This window comes from Bos indicus x Bos taurus, chromosome 9 (genome assembly GCF_003369695.1).
Source record: "Bos indicus x Bos taurus breed Angus x Brahman F1 hybrid chromosome 9, Bos_hybrid_MaternalHap_v2.0, whole genome shotgun sequence".
In the NCBI taxonomy this organism is placed as follows: Eukaryota; Metazoa; Chordata; class Mammalia; order Artiodactyla; family Bovidae; genus Bos; species Bos indicus x Bos taurus.
This window is the reverse complement of record NC_040084.1, coordinates 76,702,228-76,715,873: the sequence shown is the minus strand read 5'-3', so window position 1 is coordinate 76,715,873 and position 13,646 is coordinate 76,702,228. Positions and strand designations below refer to the sequence as shown.

At 33.8% G+C, this 13,646-nt stretch overlaps 1 protein-coding gene across 6 annotated transcripts in view; it reads left to right on the top strand.

Moving 5' to 3' along the window:
- REPS1 (RALBP1 associated Eps domain containing 1) overlaps window positions 1–13,646 on the top strand; it is a 90,015-nt gene that overhangs the window by 53,308 nt on the left and 23,061 nt on the right. For 3 of the 6 annotated variants that reach the window (XM_027551709.1, XM_027551708.1, XM_027551706.1), the window contains exons 9-10: window positions 5,594–5,715; window positions 9,191–9,271. In XM_027551709.1, coding sequence (XP_027407510.1) covers window positions 5,594–5,715; window positions 9,191–9,271 — 203 coding nt within the window. The remainder of the gene's footprint in view (window positions 1–5,593; window positions 5,716–9,190; window positions 9,272–13,646) is intronic. The other 3 variants (XM_027551710.1, XM_027551711.1, XM_027551707.1) reach the window with 2 other exon arrangements.

Here is a 13,646-nt window from a genome sequence, read left to right as displayed (position 1 = left end):
TCTTTGAAGTATAATAGCTAAGTCAAAACAGTATTTGCTATAAAATACTGATAAATACTGCAAAAAAAAAAAAAGAGAGAAGTGCAGTTTAGTATTTGGGGTAAATGTTTTATTCTTTTCAAACCTTGTTGGACATGTTTTTACTTCAATTTTAGAAGTAAAAATCTTTGGTTTTAATTCAAAATTGAGTCCTTCTTAAGATCTGCTTTCTCAGTAGGTTTCCATTTATGGAGTATCAGGGAGAAGTAGAATTAATTTTGGAACTAGAGCTTAGTTTTTTGATCCATGTAATATCATTCAAGGCAAAGCATATCTTAAACTGAGTCCTTAATTTCTTTCTGCATATGCATTTCTTGCCTCGTCTTTTAAAAATATGAATGAGAAAAGTACTAATAAATAGGGTTTGTTTTTGAAAACTCAAAATTTATTGAAACCTGCTTTTTTTAAATTAAAACTTTCTTTCTTGTACAGATAATATTTACACCTAAAATAAATAAAAGATATAGTTACTTTTGCTTAGATGAAGCTGTTAAATGAACTTAGAACCTTGAACCTTCATTCTGAAGAACTCTTCTTGGATTTGTTTTGCTACTTGAAAAAATAAGTTTTAAACCATAAGATTTCAGGTAGTGTATATATATTTGTAAAAGATTAATAGTATCTGGCAGTCATTTTTGAAATAGTTTTTTAGTATATTGAGTATAATACTAGGAAAATAAGATAAATTTGTGTTAGGTAGGTTATAAACCTAGAATAAAACTGAAGCTCTTCATGAGAGAGCTTGTTCAGGAGGTAAACTGAACTGAACTGAATCTGGGCAAGTTTTCAGAGTCTATGGAGGCTTGAAGGATGAAAACAACTGACTGTTTATTTGCTAGTGCTATTGTGAAAATAAGGCGTGTATTTTTAATATTATTACTACTAACTGTTCAGTGTAGGTTGATAGTACATCAGTATGATCATACTAGGTTGTGTCTTCCAGACAAACTTTTTATACATGGAAATACTTTCTGCATAAAAGCCCTTTTGGGGTTGACTTTAACAAATAATTTAGGCTCATGCTCTTCTTTTTCAGCCCTGATGCTCTGATGATGTCAGGGGCAGAGCAGAACCCTCAGGAGGGAGGCAGGGTTGACACAGTGTTCCAGCAGGAGGCTAGGTTGGAACACTGCATCAGGTAAGAGTAAAACTACACCCCTGCCTCCGTAAGAATACAGTCTTAAAGACTTAACCCTTGTGGATGGGCATGAAGCCCTTTGTTGGAGTATTTATAAGGAGCCAAGTTGAAGGAAGTGCAGTTAATTTATACACTTAATGCCTCCTCTCCAACTCATGACTGTTAGTTTCTAGAATATAGGTAATTTGCTCTTTATCTACTGCCATTTGTTCTATGTATGAAATTAAGAAAGAACCAGTGGGTAATTTTGCTAATTTATTCCAGAGATAATTTTTGAATTTTCTAGGACAGTGATTTTTTTCAAAGTTTTTTGTCTTAGGACCTCTTTATATTCTTAAAAAAATTTGTGGACCCTCAAAAAAGCTCTGTTTTTGTAGATTAGATCTATCAATAGTAACTTTATTAGGAATTAAAAGTGATACACTTAAAAAAATACTTCTTTATTTTGAAATAAAAATAGACCCCTTATATATTAGCGTAGATATTTTTAGGAAAATAACTATTGCAAAAAGGGTGGCATCGTTTTACAACTTTGCAAATCTCTTTAATATTTGGTTTAATAGAAGACAGCTTAGATCTCATCTATCTGCATACTACATTCAGTCTGATGAGTGTTTTAGTTTGAAGTATAGTAGGGGTTGGCACACTTAAGCCCTGAGACCAGAGCCAGTTTACTGACTGTTTTTGTATAACCCACAAGCAAAGAGTGGTTTTTGTTTTCAAGAGAGAATAAATTTATCACACATGAAAATATATGATATTCAAGTTTCAGCATCCAAAAATAAAATTTTATTGAAACACAGCCAAGCCTATTCCTTTATGAATTACCTGTGGCTTCTTTTGACCACAGTAGCATATTTGAGTGGTTGCAACAGAGACTTTAAAGCCTATAAAGCCTTAAATATTTACTCTCTGGCCTTTTGTAGAAAAAGATTGCTAATTCTTGGTACATGAAGAAAATTTGGCCTCACATAGTAAAAGGAAGGACTATTTTCATATAATTTTGGATATTCTTTGATACTAGCCCAAAACTCAACAAATAGTAATTTCTTAAAGATTAATTGCAGTGAAAAGTGAAGCCATATTAATGAATTGTTTGTACTATTACATAGATCTGTCTTGGACTTTGAATGAATCTTTTACCCACGCATGGTTTTATAACATAATGCATTGATTATTTATAAAATATCAGTTCATTGAGTTGTACAGCTCTTTGAAATGTTGGAACGTTTTATTGTAAAATATCAAAAAGTGTAGCTGTTACCATTACAACCTATCTTATCGAAGAAGTCTTTTAAGTACTGGGAAGCTCTTGAGCTTATAGACATGGTATACATTTTCCAGAATACCAACTTTCACTTAAAAGTTCAAACTTTGTCATTGATAACAAATATTGACAATAGTTATTTTAGATACAGGGTCACTTAGTCCATTTTTGAGGAAATCTGTGCTGTACCATGTATGAATAATTATATAGTTTTATCAACTGTTCTTTCAAGCATGATAGTGTTCAGTGAAAAAAGTGGCCTGTTCAGCTAACAACTGAACACAAGTAGTTTTCCATGAGAAAACCACTGCACTTTAGTATGGAGAAGTGCTTTATATATGTTTCCCATTTTATCATACAGAGTATTTTAAAAATGAGTTTTGGGGTGAAATTTAATAAAATTAATAATTCTTACTGCTGAATTGTTAACACTCTTTAGTGAAGTTATTGGTTTATTTATTTTTATATATTTTAACTGGAATGCCTGGCAGTAAAGACCACAATGACTGCTAGTGTATTTAGGAGCCTCTGGCTTAATTCTTGCTGATAAGCTAGCAGCTTTACCCACCATTGCTTTTGCACCATCAGTGCATGTGCCAGCACAGGGGAAAAGCATTATTACTATTACAAAAACAACAGACTTTTTAGACTCCCTAGCAGAGTCATGGGGGTTCCCAGGAGTCCATGGTTCACATTTTTAAGAACTACTACTTTAGGGAAATAACTGTTTTGGGATGATTATGAAGTGTAATTATTTGAGTGACTAACTTCAGTTCTCAGCCTCAAGGGGCTAGACCTGCTGCACCTTTACACCAGTGAATTAGAGAGGTACCCAGAATCCATCCCAGACCTGAACTTCAGCAGTGGTAGTGGCATGCCCTCTGGCCCGAAGTCTCTCAGGAGTGGACAAACGGGAAAACAGAGATCTAGACAGTCAAATGAGGGCCCCAGTGTGCTCTAAGGTGATACTCAGAGCTTAAGTTAAAATGGAATATGACTTTTGAATAGGTTCTTTTGAAAATTAATCATCCTGTAGTTAATACTATTTTTATTCTGTTTCTCTTTTCTTTAATACCTGCTTTGAGGGATCTTTTAAAGATACTTCTTCAATCTCTATCCTTCTAACAGTTTCACTTCCAGTAAACCGTTAGATCTATAGCCATATCCTCCTTCAGCTCCCTTTCCCTTTGTTACCATAGGAAAAAAAGCCCATGATTTTGGTCCAGACTGAAAACCATAAGCTGTCTCCATGAGGAATTTGCTGCTACTATTTATCATAAATAATTTTTTTCATTAGTTGTTCTCTGAGAGCTTTGAGTTAAAACGTCTTCATTGAACGTTATTTAAAGCATTTCTGCCTCTTACTGGTTCGGTATCACTATGGCACTTTTATTGAGAAGGCATGGAAGTAAGAAAGAAATCTGAATAACTCTTGATCTTTGAAAACCAAAATTTATCAAAATATGATAGATTAGAACTTGCAGTGTGATACGACTATAAAGAAGTAATGTCAGGGTGAGTAAAAGAGAAGTATTGATATTTTGAGGTAATCATGTTCACAATAAAGTGAAGAAAAATTCTGAGAACTTTTCAGAGTCTCAGTAGTTAACTCTGGTTTTAGGGAAATAACACTAAAGAATGAATTTAAATGAAGATCACAAAAAGTAACTCATTCAGTAAATATTTGAGTGCTTAGTAAGTATTAGGTTCTATGTTCAGTACTAAAGTTTGAAGGATTTACTTACGAATAGATTGAAAGGTTAAACCTATACTTCACTAAGTTATTATATGTCTGTCTCTATAGGAATCTGAAATATAGTACTAACAGTTAATGGCAAGTGTCTTCCTTTCTGGTGGAGAAACTCAGGTGCTGTTTATTTTATTCAGCTTGCCCATGGTCACAAACAAAAAGATAGGGACGGATATTAGAATCATATTTTTTGACACAGGTTCTAAACAGATTAGGTATACTCCATTAATTTGGCAAAGTTAATGTGATTTTCAGACAGGAATTATATTCAAAGCCATGTAAAACTTGGGAAGATTGGAATGAGAATTTAGTTACCCTTGAAATTTTCTTCCATTTTAAAATTATAGTTTAAGAGAGAGCTTAGGTGAGGCCTTAACTAATTAAAGACTTCCCCGGTAGCTCAGATGGTAAAGCGTCTGCCTACAACGCAGGAGACCTGGGTTCAATCCCTGGGTTGGGAAGTTCTCCTGGAGAAGGAAATGGCAACCCACTCCAGTATTCTTGCCTGGAAAATCCCATGGACGGAGGAACCTGGTAGGCTACAGTCCATGGGGTGGCAAAGAGTCGGACACGACTGAGCAACATTTACTTTTTTATTTAACTAATTAAAAGTAGAACATGATATCACATAATACTTTAAAAACCACTTTGAAATTGTGTCATGGATTTGTAGCCCTCTTGGTTAAGTCTGTAAACGCTAGTGAGCCTAACGATAAGTTTGTTTCATGTGGTCTTATTGACTTTGCTTTTTGTTGGTGCCTGGGTTCTTTCTCTCCTTTTGCTGTCTCCCTTAAAAATATATGCTGCTTCTTGGTTACAGGGAAGACTTGTAGAGAAAATGCAAGTGAACTAGTGTAACTCAACATTTCCTAAAGTATATGCCAAGGGAATATTGAGGGATTTTTATCTAATTTTAGGAAAGTTTATATTTGGGAAAGACTGATTTAAACAAAGTTTATTTGCTCTAGGTCTGTGCGTGGGGACACGTCCAACAGAGAATTATGGTATCCCCAGATTTATTTGAATAAAAAACCTAATTTTTAAAAATGCCTTACTGATTAATATTCCTTGAAGTACACTTTGGGAACTGGTACAAATCCATCTCTATTAAAAGAAGATTCATGTACCTTATTGCATTGCTACGTACAACACTCTTTCTCTGTGTATTTCTAACTAGATTTTATTTTTTATTTTTCATGGAAAACTCTGGTTTCAGGTATACAGTAAGTAGCAGGAATACATATTGCCTGATTAATTGTCAAAATGTTTGGGGAACGTGCGAAAAGGAAATTCAGATTATACATTACTACTTGTGAAAATCTTCTTAGGTTTTTATGAATAAGTATTCGAGAACTAAAATATATTGTTCACAGAAAATTTCTCTATTTTAAAATTGCAGATGTTGGGGATCAGCCAGGTGAGGTAGGTTATTCAGGCTCTCCTGCAGAAGCTCCTCCAAGCAAGTCTCCGTCGATGCCGTCACTAAACCAGACTTGGCCTGAGCTGAATCAGAGCAGTGAGGTTAGCAAAGCTTCCCTTTTCTTTCACTAACGTTCACTTTTTTAAGGTAAGGAGTTCCAAGCAGGGTAATTTTAGCCTATAGCTCTTTCAGCATGCATGCATATGGACCATATCAAATGTGACTATGATAGACACTTGTAATTATATGACTCTTTGAGGTTTTCAAAGTACTTTTCCATACATGTACTATCATTTAGTTTCCACCATTCATTCCTATTAAAACCCTGTGAGTTAGATGAGGCAGGTGCATGAACTTAACAGTCAAAGGGTAGATGTCTTAGACAAGATATCTTACAGCCTGTAAGGGACAAGGGCTGAGGTTTGAACACAAGTCCTTTGACATTAAGTCAGCTAGCACACCCGCTGTGTCACACTGTCTTCTCATTCCTGTAAGAAAGCCTGGGATAATAGATTTGGAATCTTAGCATTGGAAGTGATATAAGAAGCCACTCAACCGGCTTTCCACATGAAAAAAGTATTCCAAGCTATTCATAGTAATTTATTTTGTTTAATACAAAATGGAATGATTCAACCCTGTTAAATGCATTGGTTAAAGACCACTTTATATAAAGACCATATTATGTAAGACCAAGCACAGCATACAAAACAGAATTTGAGACACGTTTCCCCCCTCCCCATTACTTTGGAACTTGATTATATAAAACAGTGAAAGTAGGATCACTCTGGTTAGAATAAGGGAAGAGGACCTGCGGCCCTGCCTCCACCAAGCACTCCCTGAGGCTCCTCTGTTAAACCTTAGTGCTCTGTAGATCTCTAATTGAAAACTACTGCTTAACTTATTAGAGCAGTCTTCTTTGTGAACAAGTTATATCTATATATTTTTTCTTAGAGTTTTTTTGTATCACTTTTAGATAGTGCTACAAATATAAAAGTTTTTTGACTTTCAGGAAGAAACTCCTCTAAGCTTCTGTGTTTTCCATGTCTTTTAAAGCCAGAAAAATTTTGGGTTTAAGAGATACTAGTTAATTTGTACAGTTCAAAAACAGAGAAGTAACTGGCAGATTTAAAGTGCTTGCTGCTGCTTTATGACATAATCACAGATACCTGTTTCTGAGACATTATAACGTATATCCATTGTGCTGTCAGATATAAAACCATTTATATGAGTGTTTTTCTGGTGGGAAAATTTAAGCCTTGAAAGAATTTACTAGTAGAGAGGCTTTATAATAAGAGAATAGGGTCAGTTTCTTGAAAGCACTGTTTTTTCTGCATTTATTAATTTCTGTCATTTTTAAAAAGCAGTGTCAGATTTTAAAAGTATTTTTATCAATGTCAGTTCATAAGTGAAAGTAACTAAGGCATCTCAATTCAAAAGTCCATCTTCATTCTAAATAAAATCACATGATCATTAAAAATTAGGAAGGGAAATCCCTTTGAACTCTGAGTTAAGCGGTTGCATTTTTTTCTTCTTAAATATTCCTAGCAAGTTTCATTTTGTAGTATTTGCTAATAAGGTTCTGAATGTCATAATTTTTCTTTTTTCTTTTTTTACTGTGTGTAGAAAATCAAAATGCTACTAAAACTAACATTGATTTTTTTGGACACATTTTAATAATATTTCTTTTTAAAAATCTCCTTAGTATATGGAATTAATATTTTAGTTTTCTGCCTTGAAGCACTAATCTTTCAGTAAATATTTATTCAGCACCTGTTAATATAGATGAGGCACTGTAGGGGATAACACTAATAATAATCAATAAAATTTATTGAGGACTTTTGATGTGCCAGCTCTGTTCAAAAAGGTCTTTACATATATTAATTGTTTTACATCTTTATAACAATTCTGTGATGTAAGCATTATTAATCTCATATTTCACATGGTGAAACTGAAACAGAGAGAGATTAGGTAACTTGCCTAAGGGTGTACGGCATAACTAGGATTCCAGGAGTGTGGTTCCAGAGACTGTGCTCTTAACCATTATACCAAACTTATAAAGATAAGAGTGTTTTTCTGCACTCCAGGTAGCTTACATACAGCCTTGTGAAATCAGGTAAAATCTCATGCCACCAAATAGGTAAATAAATGTCTTCTTTTTGGGAAAAAAATAGTCTGCATCTAAACTTTTCTCCACAGTTAGATAATTACAATTTTAAAAATTCCTTCTGTACCTATGCAACATTAATTATTGAAGAAACTAAGTATATCAACAGATATTGGTAAGTCACTTCCCTGAAGTGATGTCCCACAATAAGAGTGAATTACTATGGACTCTCTATTCAGGAGACACTCTGAATGCATCAGTGTTTCTAAGTATATCTTAATTTTATGATTTTGAAACATCTGAGAGAAAAACTGTTGAATGATTACATTAGTCATTTTTGTAGATAATTTTTATAAATGTATTCATTTGCTATTATTTAATTTCTACATGTCTTCTCAAATTGAATAGCACTGTTTTAAATATTAAGTCGAACTTTGAAGCATAAAAATGTTTACTGAATTATAAAAAGAGGATTTTAGTTAATGGGATAGGTGTGTCTGTGTGTAAACATTTGTGTGTATATATTTTATATGTGCAAATGTTTTTTCTTCTTCAGAGTCATTGATAATTCTTAAGAATCAAATTGTAATCATAATTTTAATGATTTTGATCTAAAAATCCTATACTGTTTATTACTAAGATCTTCAAATGGAGTTACTAAAATTATTCACTTACCACTCCACCTAATTTGAGGTATGGTATTTGTGTACCTCTTTTAGAAGAGCAGTATTTCATATCAAAATACATCTTCTATATATAACACATACTCAGTTGCTTGATTTGCTCTCATTGTGGCCGCATTCTGATTTTTCTAGCATGGGGTTGGAGGTGGGTGCCTGATTGGCAGTTCTGTCTTGTGGTCTGGCATGGGCCTGTTCATAATGCTGAATATAGGGGTTGATTTGCTGCAGATTGACATAAACTGCAATTTATATTAATTCCAGAATTCTTTGCATTTTATCTCAGTTATATTTTATTAAATATCTATACATTTGTATGAAATATGTGCACGTACATAATAGAATCATCCTTCAGGGGTCGCACTGGCAAGTCACACCGACTTGCTTTGTTTTGACCAAAACTCTGATACAATCAGAATTCATTAGCATCACTAATTCAGTGCATTAACACTTGATTTTCAGTGAACGATTTAAAGTTATTCTAGAAAAAACCATTTAAAATTTTTATCTTGTTACCATTTATATAACACTTAGACTCTGTTCCTTTATTCTGTAAGGCTTTGAATCTCTCCCATAGAGAGATCAATTATTACTGTACATTTGATTGTGAAGCTGCTCACTTTACATAGATAATATAAAATGTTTATGGAAAAATAAAACTTAACGGAATTTGTCAGGCCTACGAAACACAACTTGCAGTGCAACCTCTGAATTACTTTGCTAAATCTTCTCCAGTGATCTTTTACTCCATCTTTCTCATCATGCTGACTTGTCTCTCCTCTGTCTGTTCAGCAGTGGGAGACATTTAGTGAACGCTCTTCAAGCTCACAAACTCTGACCCAATTTGATTCTAACATTGCACCAGCTGATCCTGTAAGTCAATCACTTAGCTTGCTTGTTTGAAATTAATTTTATTAACCCAAATTTTCATTCATTATGGTTTTTAGCTGATATGCATGATTCAGTGGAGTGCTTAGAGGGAAATGGTGGCAGGCTTTTCAATTTTTGTGTGCTCAGTGGTGGAAAGAACTTTTTCTTTTCTTTTTCTTTTTTTTTTTAAACCATTCTCTGTATTTTCTAGTTATTTTGGTGAGAGAAATCTATGTTTTTAAAATCTGGTACATGTGTCTAAAGAAGCATTTTGTGAACAATTGATACTGTTAACTTTGTTTTTATTTGCTAACTGAGTGTATGTTTTTATTAAACATGCTGTTTATTTCGGTGTAATGACAGTAAATACTATTTTATTTGTATGCTTACACATCATGTAATATGTACTATGTATGTAAATATGCAGTGTCATCATTTATTTAATAGTCCAGATGGTACAGCTTTGACTTAATTAGTATGTTGAGTTCTGTTACAAGAGAATCAAGTTCAGCAAAACAATGTAGAATTGTCAATTAGATTTTCATTTGTGCAGAGGACCTCTGTCTTGTCTTCCTGTGGTTTGCTGTGTTGCTTTGAAAATGCTACAAAGTTCACATCCTGATTTAAAAAATAAATTCTGTCCCCATAGATTGAACTTCATATATGCCCCGCCTGTCCCTCAAGTTATTTGAAAACTTCAAAACCTTAGCTATTTATCATTCTTCTCACTGTTCACTTCGGCTTTTTCTTTTAATTTTTTTTCCTGTAAAGAGAAGAACATGGTAGTAAGCACCTTTCAAAAAGAAAAGAGGAAGTAAGTAGAAAGGGAAGAAGAGTGTAAAGGTAGGATTTGTAAAAATGAGTTCAGTGAAAAGATATGGAGAAGGTGACATGAGGCAATCTTTTGAGGTGTTTCTGACCGAAGATGGCCAGCATTTTATTCATATAGTAAAAATACTCTTGTTATTTAATATAAATTAGGGAGAAGTGGCATTTAAAGATAATAGTATGGCTTCAGCATTTTAAATGAATGAACCTTAGGTGTTTTACAGTTTTAAAGAATTTGTATCTATTTGAAATATAGAGAATGCTGTTATATTCAAACATAATGTATCAAAATATTTTAAGTGTATATTTTATAATTATTCATTATTCAGGGAACAATTAACATGTAGATTATCTATACCTTTGGCTTCTCTTTTCTTACCACTTTGAGGATGTTAATGTTTGATTTTAGTCTCTGAAAAATGGAAGAGAAATAAAAAGGTAACGCTTAACCATTTTTGCTGCTTATTAGAAGCAGTAATTAAGGTCCCTTGGAAAGTGACAGGTGTGCTATAAGCTAAGTTTTACTTTAGCTCTGAGTTTCATTTCTCCATATTATTCCTATCTCCTGTTTACAGAGTCAAGTTAATTTTGTTTAAAGTACTTTAGTAAAAGTACTTTACAGGGAAGGATGTAGCAGTCGAGACTCTCTTTTATTCTCTAACCCTTAAGTGATACTGAAAATAGAAATTCATTGTATTATGATTGTCAGGCTAGGAAAGAACATTAAAAATATAGACTCAAAGGCAAAATAAATTGAGTCATGACTGGCAGAAAATGCAGGGAAATAGTTGACATAATAACAGTGAAGTTCTTGTAACTTCTTGGAAATAATATCCAAATTTGTGAATTCCAGCCTAATGTTTTACATGACATAACACAATACTTTCTTTTGTTATTTCTAGTATGACAGAAGGCTCTAGGAAAAAAAAATTTAAATGGTCAATCAACATTTTAAACTTGAATTTAGACTTCTAAATTTAATTATGTTGGCAGTCTTAAATATTTATAATCTGGTACCAGAAAACATCTTTTTTCTCTTACGGTAGTGAATTATAATCTCACTATAAACTTGCAATTGGTACAATGCTCTGCTCTCAGTGAGGGTCTGAGCTTCTTAACCATCATCTAATTCTTACTTAACATTGCCTATCCACAGAACAGTCTGTAGTCACAATCCCAAATGATCCTCAGCAAGGCTTTTATAAATAAGAATTATAAGTAAGTAAATAGAATCCATTCAAATTAGAATCACATAGAAAAAGAACACCACAGTTCAGATATACAAATTTAGCATACCTTACCATGTCAGAAAAAATTGATGGAGTAATTTTTAAAAGCCAAAATTTGATAAGTAGGCATTTGCTCAATAAAGTTTTAAGTCTGTGAAGAGCTCCACTCTGCTCTGTGGCACTTAGAGACAGCTGCCACACAGTACAGTGACCTCACATGAAAACCAAGCTGGCTTTAGGCTCCCAGATTTCTTATGAAATTGGGTTTTTGCTATCTCATTTCCAGAAACTTGATTACTTTTGTTGAACTGCTTATCAGTTAATAGCTTCTGGTAGAATCTGTTTCTGCTAGGAAATTCTGAAATGATGAGAAGTGCAGTGCACTAGTCTTCACCATGGTTTATGTCTGATCTTGAGTGCTGTAGAATGTTTGTGTCACTCAGCGTATGAAAAGGGAGTTCATTTGATCACTGATTATGCCCAGCCAAGTCAGTTGGTTTGGTGAAGCCCCCTTCCAGGTGCCCATGTTATTCTCTAGAAATACCAAGATGTCAAAAAAAATTCCAGTCTTAAGTAGACCACAGCTTGATCATTACAAGTTGATGATTGTAATATAGCTGATTGTGATAATTATCATATGTAGCTGTGAACAAACTGTGGGCAGAAAACTGTAGAATGACTCAGCCCAGTGTGTTTGGGAAAGTTTTCACAAAAGAGGTTACATTTGTATGATGAATTTTTAATGAAACTGTTAATTGGCAGAAGTGGACAAGGGCATTCCAAGCAGAGAGAAAATCATGAGCAGGAGCAGTTCAGTGTTGTGAGATATATAGGGTAGGTGTGTATGGGGCAGTGATGGGGAGTAAAGAGCATGATTGAAACACAAGAGGGAAGATCTCTGTATGCTCAACCAAGGATCTGAACTTGATCTCATAGACACTGGGAGCTAACAAGAAGTTCCATGAGAAGATGGAGCTTCTGAAGAGGTAGCTGGGGAAGGTTATTCAGGCAACAATGTGAAGGATTGATGGGGTTGAGAGAGTCAGATGATGAGCACCTGAACTAAGTGACACAGGAATAGAAAGTAAGCAGGGATAAACAGGATGATCAAACAGTATAGTAAGATTTAAGCCAAGTAGAAAATATAGATACATGAGCACAATAGAATATTCAGGAAAGTACTAAATTGTATCAGATGAAGTACTCAAATATATGATACAAATGTGCCATGGTTGTGAGTGTGTAGGAGTGGGTCCTAAAGGCTTTGTGTGATTTGAGTAAACAGAAGAAATGGGCAGAGCCTCCAGTCAGTCTTTTTACTTTTTTCTCTGTTTTTAAATATAAGGATGCTACTTTGGAGCAGAAGTTTTACTTAGCATCTTTTGGCCCAGGACTCAAAGAATCCTAGGCATTTCTGGTTCTTCATTTGGATATTGAAATGCTCTTTATTGTGCTGCACGTCATAGTCACAAACCAAGCTTCCAGTCCACTAGTCTGAGGTTAGGCCTGGTCATCTGTGTAAAACTCTTCTAGGAACTGCCTTGTCCTGCTAGTAGCAGGATCTAGTGGTTTAAAGCTGTTGTAGGCTCACAGAGTCGGACACGACAAGTGACTTAGCAGCAGCAGCCGCAGGCTCATAACAACAGAAAATTGATTTATTAGTATAGAAACTTAGGCAAATTATTTAGAGAATATTCATTCTAAAAGATTTCATGATTTTCTTTTCTTGGCGTCATTACTGTGACTTCTGTTTTTTGTATGGTAAATACGTGGAAAGGCTATTTAATATTTCTGTTACAAACTTTATAAATCTGACTTTATAAACACACACAGAATACATATTAGATCAGTATTATGAGTTAAAGCATCTAGTAAGTTTTCCTTGCTTGTTTTTTCCTAGTTTGTTTGGGTTTGGAATAATGAGATATCATGCTTTCTCCTTCAGTCTTGCCTTAGAATGTTAAATTCTGGTTCTTAGCAGTTGTTTCTGCTATTAAAATTGTAAGTTAAGAAAATAGTTATTCTTGAAGCCATATTTTTTATAACCATAAACAAACAACATCTAGAGTTATTGTTAATAATTTTCTGAGTATGACTCATTATTATGTGAGAAATCTATAAACTTTTATTCATCTATTATATCCATCTTTTATAACTATAATTTTAGAGTTGTAGGTGAAATGTTAGTTCAGTTTTATTAGACAGTACATAACTATCTATCCAGAGTCTCACTGGTATGGGGACAGGAAATTACTGTTAATGCGTTTATCCTTACAATTGCAATAAAGAATTCATTTGTTATTAATGGTTTGAATTTAGAA